The following is a 16,344-nucleotide window of genomic DNA, read 5'->3' on the forward strand; positions in this document are numbered from 1 at the left end:
ACACTGTTCATTACAAACATCACATGTATGTTTCAATAATAATGTTCTCATTCGAGTTCAATATATTCTATTTTATTTCATTTTATTTTACTTTGAATGTTACAATGTATTATTCAAGTGATCCTGTTCAACACTCTACTTGTAACTGTGAAATTTAATAAAAATTATATTTAAAAAAAAAGAATTGTAATTACATGCCATTGTTAAACAGTGGTAGAAAAATTGGGCCTTTGGTGGTTGTGGTGCTGGTGCTGGTGCCACAACACTATAAGTCCTCACAGTTACTCTCGGTGGGCACAGGGATGGGCCTTGCTGTGAAATATTATATCAAGAATTGTAATTACATGCCCCTGTTAAACAGGGGCTGAAAAATTGGGCCTTAGGCACTGGTGCTGGTGCCACGACACTGCAACCTCTCCTATATACTCTAGCTGTAGTGCAGGAATGAGCCCTGCTGCAAAGCATTGCATCAAAAATTGTAATTAAAGGCCCCTGTTAAACAGGGGCTGAAAAATTGGGCCTTAGGCACTGGTGCTGGTGCCACGACACTGCAACCTCTCCCATATACGCTAATTGTAGTGCAGGAATGAGCCCTGCTGCAAAGCATTGCATAAAAAATTGTAATTAAACGCCCCTGTTAAACAGGGGCTGAAAAATTGGGCCTTAGGCACTGGTGCTGGTGCCACGACACTGCAACCTATCCCATATACTCTAGTTGTGGTGCAGGAATGAGCCCTGCTGCAAAGCATTGCATCAAAAATTTTATTACATGCCCCTGTTAAACAGGGGCAGAAAAATTGGGCCTTAGGCACTGGTGCCACGACACTGCAACCTCTCCCCTATACTCTAGTTGTGGCGCAGGAATGAGCCCTTCCGCAAAGCATTGCATCAAAAATTGTAATTAAACGCTCCTGTTAAACAAGGGCTGAAAAATTGGGCTGGTGGCATCACCCAGAACCAAAAATGTTCTTCCAACATATCAGCGGAGGAGGAAGAGGAAAACATCAGTCAACATAACAGGACAGTCACTCAGCATCAGCATAGGCAGTCTTGAAGGGATGTGATATTTCCAAAAACAATTATTCAGTTACATCAGCTTCAGGTGCTTGGTAGCTGTGGGTGATCCAAGACTGATTCATCTTTATGAAGGTCAGGCAATCAACCGAGACGGTGGACAGGCGCACCCTGTGATCGGTAAAAAAGCCACCAGCAGCACTGAAGGTGCGTTCCGAAAGAACGCTGGATGCAGGACAGGCCAGTAGCTCAATTGCATACTGTGCAAGCTCTGGCCAGTGATCCATCCTCAAGACCCAGTAAGCCAAAGGATTTTCGGTGGGAAAGGTGTCCAAGTCTGACCTTGCCCCTAGGTATTCCTGCACCATGTAAATCAGAAGCTGGCGATGGTTGCTGGAACCCATCATACCTTGGGGCTGCGGACTAAAAAATTGTCTGAACGCATCGGTCAGACGGCCACCTTCTCCACCGCTCTTTCTGACCGATGCCTCAGCAACACGTTGTCCAGGACCAGGAGTTTGTAACCTCCCAGTCTCTGGGAACGCATTGCACAGACCTTTCTGCAAGGCCTCCCGGAGATGTCTCATCCTCTGCTCCCTCTGCGATGGCAAGATAAGGTCGGCAACCTTACCCTTGTACCGTGGATCAAGGAGAGTGGCCAGCCAGTAATGGTCCCTCTCCTTGATCCGAAAAATACGAGGATCCTTCCACAGGCTTTGCAGGATCAGGGAGGCCATGCAGCGTAGGTTAGTTGAGGCATTCGGTCCGGAGTCCTCTGGGTCACTAAGGACAACATGATCCGCAGCTACCTCCTCCCAGCCACGTACAAGTCCACGGGTTTCTTGGGACTGTAAATCATATATACAAGGCTGCTGCTGATGCCGAGTGCCAGCCTCCACCTCCATGCTGACACAATCATCCTCCTCCTCCTCCTCCTCATCCTTTTCCTGTGTGATGGGTGGGACAGCAGGAACATTGTCTGGATAAAGGGGGCCTTGAGAGGCAAGGAAGTCCTCCTCTTCCTGCCTCTGTTCTGCCTCCAGTGCCCTGTCCATTATTCCACGCAGCGTATGCTCCAACAGGTGGACAAGAGGTACAGTGTCAGTGATGCATGCACTGCCACTGCTCTTCAGTCTACCAACTGAAAAGGCAGCAGTTGAAGTACTAGCAATTTAGTCAAGCTAGCATTCAACCACTGGGCATGTGGATGGCTGGGAGTGAACTTCTTTCGACGGTCCAGCAGCTGGGGCAGGGAAATTTGCCTGCTATAATCGGACGTGGGAGTACTGCTAGCAGAGTGCCCGGAAGCACATGGCTGTGACACACCTAATTCTACACCTTCATTCCTCTCAGAGCAGGTTTCAGAGAGGACTGAAGGTCTAGTGAGGTTGGAGATCCCAGCTGATGAGGAGCAAGGAGAGGTCCGCTTTGTTCTTTGGTGTGGGTCTTTGAGGTACGCTTGCCAACGAGCTGCATGGCAGGTCAACATATGTCTGGTCAAGCATGTGGTGCCCAAGCGGCTGATGTTTTGGCCACGCGAGATACGCTTGAGACATATGTTGCAAATAGCAGCGGTGCAATCTGATGCCCTCGTCTCAAAAAAGGCCCACACCAAAGAACTTTTAGAATAGCGCGCAGAGGCAGCGCCCTGCACAGGCGGAGCTCTGCGGTGTGATTCAGTCGGTGTGCTGCCCCTAAGCTGGCCCCCGGAGGGCATCCTGCCTCATTGGACATGTGCCTCCTCCTCCTCCTCTCTCCTACCAGGCACCCACGTGGAGTCAGTGCCCTCATCATCCCCTCCCTCTTCATCACTGGAGCAAACCTGGCAGTATGCTGCAGCTTGTGGAACATGACTGCCAGATTGCTGTCCTTCTTGAGCATCCCCTCTCTCTGCGCTCACGCTACTGCCTTCCTCTAGCTGAGTATCATCATCAGAGCCTACAAAACACTGGGCATCCTCCTGGAGCATGTACCCAACACTGTGCTCAAAGAGTTCAGGGGACTCCTCAGGAGGACGTGGTGGGTCTAGGGAAGGAGTCACTGATGATGACATTGAGATGAGGGAAGACGATGCGTTGGCAGCTGCTTTGCTAGTACCCTGAGCCTGGGTGAGAGGGGATGAGGAGGATGAAGAGGGCTTGGTCATCCACTCTACCAAGTCTTCGGCATGATGCGGCTCAACACGTCCAGCTGCCGAAAAGAAGGACAAGCGTGTCCCATGGCCACGTGCTGATGATGACGATGCACCGCGTCCACGACCAGCACTGTTGTCTCTAGACACAGAGCCTGCTTGCCCTCTTTTATCGGCTCGCGCCTGTCTGCCTCTCCTTGCTGGCCTTCCAGACGTGGTAATGGCCTGAAACCAGCAATTGGGTAGTGTATATTGTGCTGGAGGCACACAACACCCACTAACTCCTGCAGATGCCTTTATTATAGAACAGGAATTAAAGGGTAGATACTGGTGTATACTGTGCTGTGCTGGAGGCATACACCACCAACTAACTCCTGCAGATGGCAGATGGCTCAATTAGAGAAGAGCTATATAGGTGGATAATGGTGTATACTGCGGTCAGGGCACGCAGACAACACCCACAATCTCCTACAGCTGACTGAAAGCTCTATTACAGAAAAGCAATATAGCTAGCTAGATAGGTGGATATAATGGTGTATAGTGCGGTCAGGGCACGCAGACAACACGCACAATCCCCTACAACTGACTGCAAGCTCTATTACAGAAGAGCAAAATAGCTAGCTATATAGGTGGATATAATGGTTTATAGTGCGCTCAGGGCACGCAGACAACACACACAATCTCCTACAACTGACTGCAAGCTCTATTACAGAAGAGCAATAAAGCTAGCTATCTAGGTGGATATAATGGTGTATACTGCGGTCAGGGCACGCAGACAACACACACAATCTCCTACAACTGACTGCAAGCTCTATTACAGAAGAGCAATATAGCTAGCTATATAGGTGGACATAATGGTGTATACTGCGGTCAGGGCACGCAGACAACACGCACAATCTCCTACAACTGACTGCAAGCTCTATTACAGAAGAGCAATATAGCTAGCTATATAGGTGGATATAATGGTGTATACTGTGCTCAGGGAAAGCAGACAACACCCACAAACTCCTGCAGATTGCTAAAAGCTCAATTACAGAAGAGCAAGAACGCTAAATCGGCCGATAACGAATGATGTATACTGTGTTGAAGGTACACAGAGAACACCCACTAACTCCTACAGACGCCAACACGCTACACAAGGCTGCTGCGCTGGTGGCCTTATATAGTGTGTGGCATGTACTACACAGCCTGAGCTATGATTGGCCACAGGCATCCTGCCTGTGGCCAATCATGGCTCTCCCCGGCGCTTTGATTGGCGCTGTGATTGGCCAAGCATGCGGGGGTCACAGTGCATGCTTGGCCAATCATGAGCCAGCAATGCACTGGGATGGCGCAGTGCATTGTGGGCCGTGAGTGCCACACGAATTTGGCGCCAACGGCCCATAACGTTCTGTATTCGCCGAACGTGCGAACAACCTATGTTCGAGTCGAACGTATGTTCGAGTCGAACATCAAGCTCATCCCTAAACAGCGGGTACAGGAGAGTGAATACAGTACGTACAGACCTGTTGTTGGTTCTTCTCTGGCTCGGTAGATTGGACGCTCTCCACTATGTTGCGCAGTGTTGTGTTTCTGACGAGTTCAGGTCGCTCCCGGGACTCATCTCTGCATTCAGGACAGCGATAAACTCCAGATCTCCCCTGTCTATCCAGAACACCATTTATACAGCCCTGGCAGAAGTTGTGTCCACATTTCAGAGTCACAGGATTGGTATAAATGTTCAGACAGATGGAACAGTCCAGCTCCTTCCTCGCATCAGAGAACGCCATCGCTGACTGCGGAAGAGAGAAACAAAGCTAAGTAGATGTGTGTCAGAGGGAGGGGGAGGGGGTCTTCTGAGAGGGAGTCAGAAGGAGGGGGTCAGAGGAGGATTTATTGATATAGCTCTGTGTTCAGAACAAAAGGGAGTGAAAGGAGGGGAGAGAGCTGCTGATCACACTGTCCAAGATTTTACAGATATACAGCTTTCCTGCTCATTTCTTTGTCATGCATAGGGATATTCTAAATGGTTGGAATAATGAACCCTCTGTGCAGCGTGCATGCTTAATAGAGGTGTGCTTAGAGATTGCACCCATGCAGGGTGCAGTCTGACCAAGTACAGGAAAGCACTGGAGGCAAAGATCTGGAAAAACATGGAGTACAGGACTTACAGGAATGCCAGGAATTTTGTGAAGCACAGGGATGCTGGGCTTACAGGCAGGCAGGAGAACAGGAATATTGTATAGCAGTGTGTAGGTGGGGTGCAGCATGGTGCGGTAGCAATAACACACAATACATTGCAAAGAACTTGTATTGTGATAAGTTGTGCAAAAAGAGTTCATAGTAAACACAGATAGAAGACAGCCCAACCAGGGCCTCTCATGGAATCTAACAGCATGTAGAGAGCAGCTCCCAGCCGAACTGAGTTCACCTGTTAGAAGGGGCAGGATGCGGCCTGGCTGTCTCATGTCCAAGTGGGAAGATGTCCAGAGAAGTTGTAATCCCTATGCTTTCCCCTTTGTCAGGAACCTTTCCTAATCGCTAGTTCTGTCCCTAAGAGACGGGGTACCTGTCCCTACTCTACCCACTCGCAAATGCACCAAGCCTGGTAGCCAGGGTCTTAAATAGGCTTTGCCTGACACAAGATGGTTGCCAGAGTCACATGGGGCAGCAACATCCAATAGAATAGCTTCCCCAGTGACCTAGGAAACCATAGAGGAACCATGTTCCTCTTGACTTCCTCTTCAATTGCACTGCTACTGTGGACAAATGCCACCTACAGTAAAGTAAGTAGACTACACCTGTCTACACTACCCCCCTCTTTAACAGATGTTGTCCTTGGCATCGCAACATGAAAACAACAATACCAACATGGGTGGGGGCATTGGAGAAGCGATGTATACACTGCTCCTCCAACGCTCCAAAGATGCTGCTTGCAGGGCTTTTTTAACGTCCTGCCAGCGCACCGCTCCAGTGTGAAAGCACATGGGCTTTCACACTAGGGAGCATTGAGAGGCGTTTTCAGGCGCTATTTTTAGCCCTTTAGCGTCTGAAAAACGCCTCAGTGTATAAGGGGTCTTAGACCGTAACAGCTCTCTTGATTCTCTGTAGATTCACTTGCCACAGGATCATCTGTAGATAGTGGCCCAGGGGCCTCAGGTGGCAATGGATTGGATGTGTCTTCCACTTTCTCTTCACCTGGGCCCAAGGTCAGATCCTCGGATAAGTTATTTTACCTTGCAGAGAGAAGATTTTTTTTTAACAGGTTTACTACCGCGTTAATTGCTTCCCGTCTGCACTATAGTTGAAATAAAGTACAGCACGGGCTTACAATGCCAGGAAGGTGTTCATGAACATCCTTCCGTGATCGCACTGCGCTGAGTTCTTCAAATCGGGGTAAAGTGCCAATCACAGCTGATCATGAGATGTAAACACAAGCCGGTTATCAGCTTTTCTCTCCTCACGCTGACAGTGTGAGTAGAGAAGAAGAAAGCCGATAACTGGCTTGTGTTAAAGCGGTTGTATACTCATTTTTTTTACTTTTACCTACAGGAAAGCCTATAGTAAGGCTTACCTGTAGGTAAAAAAAATATCTCCTAAACCTGTACGGTTTAGGAGATATTCCCCTCGGTATGCGCCGCTGACTGCAGCGGCGCATGCGCACAAGGGGATTCTTGGCGGAAAGTCTGGCAGTGGCCGGACCCGGCCGGGATGAAATCTCCCGTGCACGTGATACCCGGAAGAAACGCAGAGGGAGCATGTCAGCTCCCTCGGTGTGGATCGGGCCAGATGTTGAGGCCTCGTTCTAAGGTAAGTATTTCATAATGAGCTAGTATGCGGTGCATACTAGCTCATTATGCCTTTAGCTTTGCAGGTAGCACTCTGCCTTTACTTGTGCTTATTCTACTGAAAGGTCCTCAGCCATGAATCGTACACTGTTCTAGTCTGCCTTTACCTGTGCTCATACTTCCTCATGGTCCCCAGCCATGAACTATGGACTGTTTCTGTCTGTCTCTATTTGTGAGCATACTACTTGATGGTCCCCAGCCATGACCCGTGCTCCTACTACTTCCTGGTCTCCAGCAGGGAACCGTGGACTATTCCAGTCTGCCCCTATTTGTGCTCATACTATTTCATGGACCCCAGCCATGACCCGGGACTGTTCCAGTCTGCCTCTATTTGTGCTTATACTAGTTCATGGTCCCCAGCCATGAACCATTCTAGTCTGCCTCTACTTGTACTGATACTGCTTCATGGTTCCCATCCCTGAACCATGGACTGTTTCAGTCTGCCTCTATTTGTGCTATTTTTGCTCATACTGCTTTGTGGTGGCATGAACTGTGGACTGTTCCAGTCTGCCTTTACTTGTGCTCACACTACTGAAAGTTCCCCAGCCGTAAATTGTGGACTGTTCCAGTCTGCCTTTACTTGTGCTCATACTACTTCATGGTCCCCAACCGTAAACTCTGGACTGTTCCAGTCTGCCTTTACCTGTGCCCATGCTACTTCATGGTCCCCAGCCGTAAACTGTGGACTGTTCCAGTCTGTCTCTATTTGTGCTCATACTACTTCATGGTCCCCAGCCGTGACCCTGCTTATACTAGTTCATGGTCTCCAGCAGGGAACAATGGACTGTTCCAGTCTGCCTCTATTTGTGCTCATACTACTTCATGGTCCCCAGCCGTGACCGTGCTTATACTAGTTCATGGTCTCCAGCAGGGAACAATGGACTGTTCCAGTCTGCCTCTATTTGTGCTCATACTACTTCATGGTCCCCAGCCATGACCGTGCTTATACTATTTCTCGGTCTCCAACAGGGAACAATGGACTGTTCCAGTCTGCCTCTATTTGTGCTCATACTACTTCATGGTCCCCAGGCATGAACCGTGGACTGTGCAAGCCTATCTGTACAGTTGCTAAGTAAGAAGTGTCCTCTGGTAGCAATACATTCTATTTTGGAATATCCCACATCACCCCAAATCCTCTCCCAAGTTTCTAACAGCAAATAAACATTGAAAAAAAGACAACCCCTAGAATATTCAATGAGCTGGAATGAATGGACTGTTGCTGCGCGCCTGGTTGCTTCTGCGCTGTTTTGGGAAAGAACCTGTGTAATCTCAGCCCGCTTCTACGGGGGGAACCACTACAGAAGATATTGGAAAAGATTGTAATGTCATCCAGGTAGATAAGAACTGTCTTAGCCCTTGTACACACGGTTGGAGATTCCGGCAACCAAATCCGTTGGAGTAATTCCGACGGATTATTTCAGGAAGAGGTCCGGAAGTGATGTTGCATACACACGGTCGGACTAAGTTGTCGGAAAATCCGATTGTACATAACGTAATGACGTTATTTTGTTACGACGGGACTACGTTCAGGCTAGTAGCCAATAGCTTTGGTCTATGAATTTGATCTCAGCATGCGTGGCACTTTGTCCATCGGAGTAGGCTACACATGATCGGAGTATGTCCGATCGGAGCATTTTGTCCGAAAATTTTACCGGCAAGTTGGAAAACTTGGTCCATCGGATATTCCGACGGAAACAGTCCGATGCAGACCACACACAGTCGGAATATCCGACAAAACGGTCCGATAGGACACATTCCGACGGAATCTCCGACCGTGTGTACAAGGGCTTAAAGTTGAGATCTCCCAGACATCTTTCCATCAATCTTTGAAATGCACTGGGGTCGTTGGTTAAGCCAAAAGGCATGCTTTTGACTTTGTACAACCCAATTGGGGAAATAAAAGCAATATTTTCCCTATCCTCCATTTTACTGGTCCTGTCCAGATCCAAAGTGGGGAACATGTAAGTTTGCCCCAAGGCCATTGAAGACTATTTTAATCTTGGCAATGTTTTAGCATCGCTATGCATACAAACATTCAACTTATGGTAGTCAACCCAGAAATGAAGACTTCTTTCTTTCTAACAAGAATAACAGGAGCAGCCCAAGGACACCTACTTTCCTTGATGACGGCTTTGGAGCATATTGTGGAGTAAATCTTTGGCCCCCAGGCACATAGGTGAAAGGATGTTGCAGTATCGTTCTTGAATGATTGAAAAACAGCCCAGCTTGTGTAAGCCAATGGTGGTCAGACCCAGAAGTTAAGATTGGGGAAGCACGGAGAGATCAGAAGGTCAGCAGAGACACAAATAAGCACGATTGACAAGGTCTATCCATGGGTGCGGCTGGCTGCAGAGATCAACAGGCCACCCTGCGCCTCACATCAAAAGCCTGAAGATGACTGGAAATGTAATTATACAAAAAAAAGTTTGGAGCCTGGAGTTGGGCTTTAACCTCTGAAATCCATGTCCTACTAATGAGATAATTGTCAGCAACTTGTTAATTCTTTCAATAGAAGCAAAGATTAATTTCCCATGTAGCCCTATAGAGTCTTTCTATTATATTACTGCTGCTGTTTGATGGTGCTCTGTACCTGCTTCAATCAGAGGGACATCAACTTGTTCAAGATTCCACACTCCTTTGCTGCACGGTGCACTACTGACAAATCACCACAAGATGGCAGTAGAACTCCATGTATCTTTAGCAGCCCTGAGAAAGTCCTAACATATTAACCACTTGACTTCCGGAAGAATTACATGACCATGACCGGGCCGTTTTTTTTTTGCGATAAGGCATTGCGTTATTTTAAGTGATAATTGCACAGTCATGCAACACTGTACCCCAAAAAAATTGTTGTCATTCCCCCCCCAATAGAGCTTTCTTTTGGTGGTATTTAATCACCTCTGCGGTTTTAATTTTTTGCGCTATAAACATAAAAATACCGACCAAAAAAAAACAATATTTTTTATTTTCTGCTATAAAACATATCCAATAAAAGAATGTAAAAAAAACTAAATTCTTAATAAATGCATGCCAATATATACTCTGCTACAAGTTTTTGGTAAAAAAAAAACAAAAAAAAAACAATAAGCGTATATTGATTTGCACAAAAGTTATAGCGTCTATAAATCATGGTATATATAGTGGAATTTCTTATTTATTATACAAGTAATGGTGGCGATCAGCGGCGTTTAGCGGGACTGTGATATTGCAACGGACAATCCCTTCAAAGTCCTCAACATGTAATGATGAGGACTTCACCAATGACCGTGTAAAGGTGAAGCTCCCTCATAGTTTTCCCCGAGCCTCCACCTGCGATCGGCGCACCGCCACCCCCCGATGGGGTGGCCCTCCGGCTGCTGTCTAGTACTCCATTCTCCACTTCACTCAGCTGACAACTCCTCCCAGTGGCCTGCTACTTCAGCTTATATAGGAGGCCCGCCCCCTGCAAATTCCAGTTGGGGATTGGCCAGGGCTCCCACACGAGCTGCCTGCCACTCCAGTTCTAGGCCCTGCCTCTCTTCCAGAACATTCTCCCTGGAAGCAGCTGAGGCGCCTCAGAACCAAAGCACAGGTGGCCACACCCACTGCTACACTAACCACTCTCTGCCCCCCAGATCAAAACAGACAGGCCTAGCCTGAAGCATAGGCCTGACTAAATTTATCTGTACTGACAGATTTCCAAGCAAAAATCTTATGCTAGCACCTACCTATGGTAGAGGGTGCTACACTGAAAGTTCCGACCATGTTCAGCTGGATACAGAGGGGTGGCTGGGATATTCTGAGTTTGTTCACCTTTTTATTTTTCATGAAAAGATGTACGCACCCTTTAAGCCCCTTTTGCCCAGCCCTGGCATCTCTTCAACTCGGGTCTTACGCCCTAGGGGGGTAGGAAGGTCTGACGCATCTGTTGATCCTACCAGAAATCCAGTGTACCCTGTAGTGTTATCTCATGTCATTGTGATATATTATTTTTATTTAGTTTTTTGGGGGTTTACAGCCAGAAACTCGACCAAGCAGAGGGGCCAATCACAGGGAAGGAGTCGATTTTTTCTTTATAAAAAGATTTAACGCTTTACCGTGAGAGTGAAGAACACAAACAACTGTTGGTCACCAAATAATTTCTTCTCTACTGTCCTCAAGGTTATTTAAAGCACTACCAGTACAACCAGGAGAAGATCCTGGACTTCTTCCAACATTGGTTCTTCAACAGACCCTGGTACTGACCCGGCCTTACACCAGCTGTCTCTGTGTGGGACTAGAGCCGAAACATCCCTACCCACCAAAAGAATTGATGGATAATAGGAATTGGTGACTTGGTGGTCCTATGCTTCCCGGATATCTTGAAGATGACGAGAAGATGGTGAGAAGAAAACCAAGGGTATGTGGCAGAGGGACTGGACTTGGACCACCAACTTGCAGGGAGTCCAGAGAACTAACACATCCTGGTTGGAGGCAGGGGCGGACTGACCATTGGGGCACTGCCCGAGGGCCCCATGCCACTAGGGGGCCCCATCAGGGTTGCCAGCCTCAAAAAAACAGGGACAGTATGTAAAAATCTGTGTTTTTTTGTCTGTGTGTGTATACTGTGTGGCCCCATAATCTCCTATTGCCCAGGGGCCCCATAATCTATTGCCCTGGGGCCCCATGAGTTGTCAGTCCGCCCCTGGTTGGAGGAACCAATCTCTGCCCAGAAAATTACATTGCATTGCCTGCACAGAAATCTTCTTCAGTAACAGCCTCCAGATCTTCTCCAGTCCATATAGTGGAGCCTGTCTCCTTTCCTGGCCGAAGGGCCTCCAGCATCATCTTTCCTCCTCAGCATGGCTGTCACTGACCCACCCCTTTCATATGTTGGACTATAGGTCTTTCAATCATAGAGGCTCAGCATCCCACAAGGGTGTTATCTAGGGTGGTCTGCATGTATATCCACTTCATCTCCGGAAGATTTACCCCCCTTCATGACCAGGCCATATTTTGGGATACGGCACTGCGTTACTTTAACTTGCAATTGCGCGGCTGTGCAATGCTGTACCCAAATAACATTTATGTCCTTTTTACCGCACAAATAGAGCTTTCGTTTGGTGGTATTTGATCACGCCTGCTGTTTTTATTTTTTGTGCTATAAACAAAAAAAATGACAATATTGAAAATTATATATATATATATATATATATATATATATATATATATTTTTTTTTTACTTTCTGCTATAAAACAAATTCAAGAAAAAAAATTTAAAAATCGAATTTCTTCATCGATTTATGCCAAAATGTATTCCGCTGAATATTTTTAATTAAAAAATATTATAAGCCTATAAGCCTATATTGATTGGTTTGCACAAAAGTTATGGTGTCTAAAATCTATGGGATATTTTTATGGAATTTTTATTTATTCATTTTTTCACTAGTAATGGCGGCGGGTTAGATTTTTAAAATATCACAGTGGACATTCGGACACCTAACTGACACTTTTGACACTTTTTGGGGACCGGTGACACTAATACAGTGATCAGTGCTAAAAATATGCACTCTCACTGTACTTATGACACTGGCTGGGAAGGAGTTAACATCAGGGGCGATCAAAAGGTTAACTGTGTGCCTGACATTTTGCTTGTGTCCCGAATGCTCGGCGGGTCCCGAATGATCACAGCGGGAGCAGGGAGCCGGCGGCGCGCATGCGTGTCCCAGACCCAGAAGTGCAGGATCATGTACCAGTACGTGATTCTTGAGCAGAGCGACTGCCCCATCACACTAAATGAATGTAGGACAGTCAGAAACCAGTTAAACAGCCTGCACAGGAACACTCATTTCTTTAGACTGACATCCATCCATTAAGATATAGATATTTGCTAGCCCACTGCTTGCATCGGGGCTGAGGCCCTTGAGAGGAGTGCTGAGACAGGGGACTGTGATGTTTTCAGGAAGCTCTGTACAGCATCTCCTACCAGCCATGATCTGCCTGGATTGTATAGAGAAGCATAGAGGCCCAGTCATGACAGCGTTGGGTAAAACAAGGTATGTAATGACAATGGAAAGGTTTTTTAAAACTTTCATTAGCATGTTCATGAGAGGTAGATGTGCGCACTGACCAAAAATTTATTTTTTTCGTTTCATTCGTTTTTTTTTGCTTTTTTCGGAAATTCAGAAATTTGAAATTCGGATTTTCAAATTTCCAAATTTTTCGAATTCCGAATTTTAATTTTTCCAAATTTTCACATTTCCCAATTTTCTAATTCAAAATTTTCTAATTCTGAAATTTCCGAATTTTTGGAATTAGAAAATCGGAAATTCAATTTTGAATTTAGAAAATTTGAAAATCTAAAAAAAAGAAAGAAAATCAGTAAAATTTGAAATAATAACTAACTAATAATAACTAACTATTAAATTATAGGTATTGGATTTTCCTTTAAAATTTTAGCTTTGTGAACAAATACAAATTTATCTGAAGTTACGAATTATCCGAAATAACGAATGCCGCATCTAAACAAAAGTAATGGAATAAATTCATAATAAATAATAATAATAAAAAAGTTTTATTAATATTCTTGTTATTTATTATTATTAGATCGTTACGTTCCATTCTTTTAGATACAGCATTTGTTATTTCAGATAATTTGTAACTCTTTACATTCACTAACAGCCAAATTTGAGAGGAAATTCTAATACCTATAATTTAATAGTGATTATTAGTTAGTTATTTCAAATTTTCGAGTTTTTGAATTCTCGGATTTTCATTCTTTTGCATTTTCAGATTTTCATTCTTATGTTCGGATTTTTCAAATTTCCGAATTTTCATATTTCCGAAATTTTGAATTTCGGAAATTGAAAAATTCGGAATTAACAAATTTATCAAAATTCATTAAAAAACGAATTTGGAAATAAACAATTTGCACATGTCTAATGAGAGGGGAAGGGAGGAACCCAGGAAGGGAAAATATAAGCAGATTAAACAGTTTTAAAGAATACACCAGCTTAACCAACAAAAATCTCAGTACACTCCAATCTTTGTCATGTATTTTAATGATCAAAGCGCACAATACACAACGGAAATTAGACCCAAGACACCCAAATTTCATGTTATACACTCAGCCGGGTATTATCTGGAGCAACCAAATCTTTCCGTATTGGTCTGCAGCCAAATCTGCAAAAACAGAAATATATAATAAGCAGATGGAAACATTAAGCGTTTACAAGAGGGCCTTGCATCAAATACATTTGATCCAAGATGGCTCATACAAAATATCAGATATTTATAAACCTCTCCTATGTGAATCTACTCCATCGCTGTCATCCTCATCCGTGGCTAACTGGGGTAAAGACTTTTCGGACCCTGACCTCGTGACCAAGATTTTGCAAGGTCTCAAAAAAGTAATGCTACTAACTCCTAATGAAATATGGAGAGAATCCCAACTGAAGATCGTTTACCGAGCCCACATACCCTTCTTTTCTTCCAAAATGGATCAGAGCAAAGCTTCCTGCCCGCTGTGTCACCTACCTAGGCTGCCCCTGACCCATCGCTTTTGGACTTGCCCTTCCATCTCCACCTTTTGGGATCAGGTCCTGTCCTTCATCTTTGAAGTCACTCTTCTAAAACTACCCAAAGATCCGCTGCTCCTTATCTTTGGCCCCCCAACTGCTACCATGGTCCCCAACTACAAAAGCAACCACTGCCGGAACTTTCGACAGAAACTTCCCCAATAAGGAGTGGGTCCTGATCTGTCTACTCGTCCCCAATAAGGAGTGGGTCCTGATCTGTCTGCAAGGTCTCAAAAAAGTAATGCTACTAACTCCTAATGAAATATGGAGAGAATCCCAACTGAAGATCGTTCACCGAGCCCACATACCCTTCTTTTCTTCCAAAATGGATCAGAGCAAAGCTTCCTGCCTGCTGTGTCACCTACCTAGGCTGCCCCTGACCCATCGCTATTGGACTTGCCCTTCCATCTCCACCTTTTGGGATCAGGTCCTGTCCTTCATCTTTGAAGTCACTCTTCTAAAACTACCCAAAGATCCGCTGCTCCTTATCTTTGGCCCCCCAACTGCTACCATGGTCCCCAACTACAAAAGCAACCACTGCCGGAACTTTCGACAGAAACTTCCCCAATAAGGAGTGGGTCCTGATCTGTCTACTCGTCCCCAATAAGGAGTGGGTCCTGATCTGTCTACTCGTCCCCAATAAGGAGTGGGTCCTAATCTGTCTGCAAGGTCTCAAAAAAGTAATGCTACTAACTCCTAATGAAATATGGAGAGAATCCCAACTGAAGATCGTTCACCGAGCCCACATACCCTTCTTTTCTTCCAAAATGGATCAGAGCAAAGCTTCCTGCCCGCTGTGTCACCTACCTAGGCTGCCCCTGACCCATCGCTTTTGGACTTGCCCTTCCATCTCCACCTTTTGGGATCAGGTCCTGTCCTTCATCTTTGAAGTCACTCTTCTAAAACTACCCAAAGACCCGCTGCTCCTTATCTTCGGCCCCCCAACTGCTACCACTGTCCCCAACTACAAAAGCAACCACTGCCGGAACTTTCGACAGAAACTTTCCCAATAAGGAGTGGGTCCTGATCTGTCTACTCGTCGCCCGGAGGACTATTCTTCAACACTGGACATCGACTCAAGGCCACCCTATTGGTCAAGTCAAGAAAGAGCTCCTTCTCCTATTATTGTAGGAATGACTTAACACCAACTTTAAACACAGGCTCCTCCCCTTCTGGTGGATTTACAACCAATGACTCTTAACTCCAACCTCAACTGGTCACAGCTATTGCTCAGACCCTCCCACAAACTCTACCACTACGGATCTCTTTTCTGTCTGCCAACTTTGGGACGAGGTATACCATGAAAGGGCCCAAATTTAATTAATCAACCGTGTTGCCCCCCCCCCCCCCCCACACACACATCTACAAGGAACAGTACCACATTCTTTATTCCTTTCCCCACCTACTCAGTTACCCCCCCCCCCCCCCACTTCTGCTGCCCTCAGTTGTACCCCCCCCCCTTTGTTTATCTGCTGGGAACTATGTAGACGGATTCATCCAGTCTACTCCTGTTTAGATATTTTCTGCCTAGTCTGATGTATCCCATAGCTTATCTGATTGAGTTATCTCTCTCTGTAAATCGTGTCTACAATCCCTTGTTGTATCAAATTTACTCTGTACAATTTTCTTACAGATATTATTACTGAATTGTACAGCCTTTTATAAGCCTTAATAAAAACTTTTGGAAAAAAAATACATTTTCATGTACAGTGCAGCATGCTCAGTACAGTGACAGTGCCTCCATCTGATTTCTCTCCAGAAGTACAGGGCCATCTTTGTTCAGGCATCATCCAGGGTCATCATCTACTTCCGGGACTGAGATGTCAGCTCAGAGATG

At 45.7% G+C, this 16,344-nt stretch overlaps 1 protein-coding gene across 1 annotated transcript in view; it reads right to left on the reverse strand.

Moving 5' to 3' along the window:
* The window catches only part of LOC143989232 (E3 ubiquitin/ISG15 ligase TRIM25-like), a 45,013-nt gene extending 39,945 nt beyond the window's left edge, over nucleotides 1–5,068 (reverse strand). Inside the window, exon 1 of the mRNA XM_077489291.1 lies at nucleotides 4,651–5,068. Coding sequence (XP_077345417.1) covers nucleotides 4,651–4,914 — 264 coding nt within the window. The 5' untranslated portion in view covers nucleotides 4,915–5,068. The remainder of the gene's footprint in view (nucleotides 1–4,650) is intronic.
* Between the last annotated feature and the right edge of the window lie 11,276 nt (nucleotides 5,069–16,344).

This window comes from Lithobates pipiens, unplaced genomic scaffold (assembly GCF_037356315.1).
Source record: "Lithobates pipiens isolate NorthernLeopardFrog02 unplaced genomic scaffold, aLitPip1_a1.2 Scaffold_18, whole genome shotgun sequence".
NCBI lineage: Eukaryota > Metazoa > Chordata > Amphibia > Anura > Ranidae > Lithobates > Lithobates pipiens.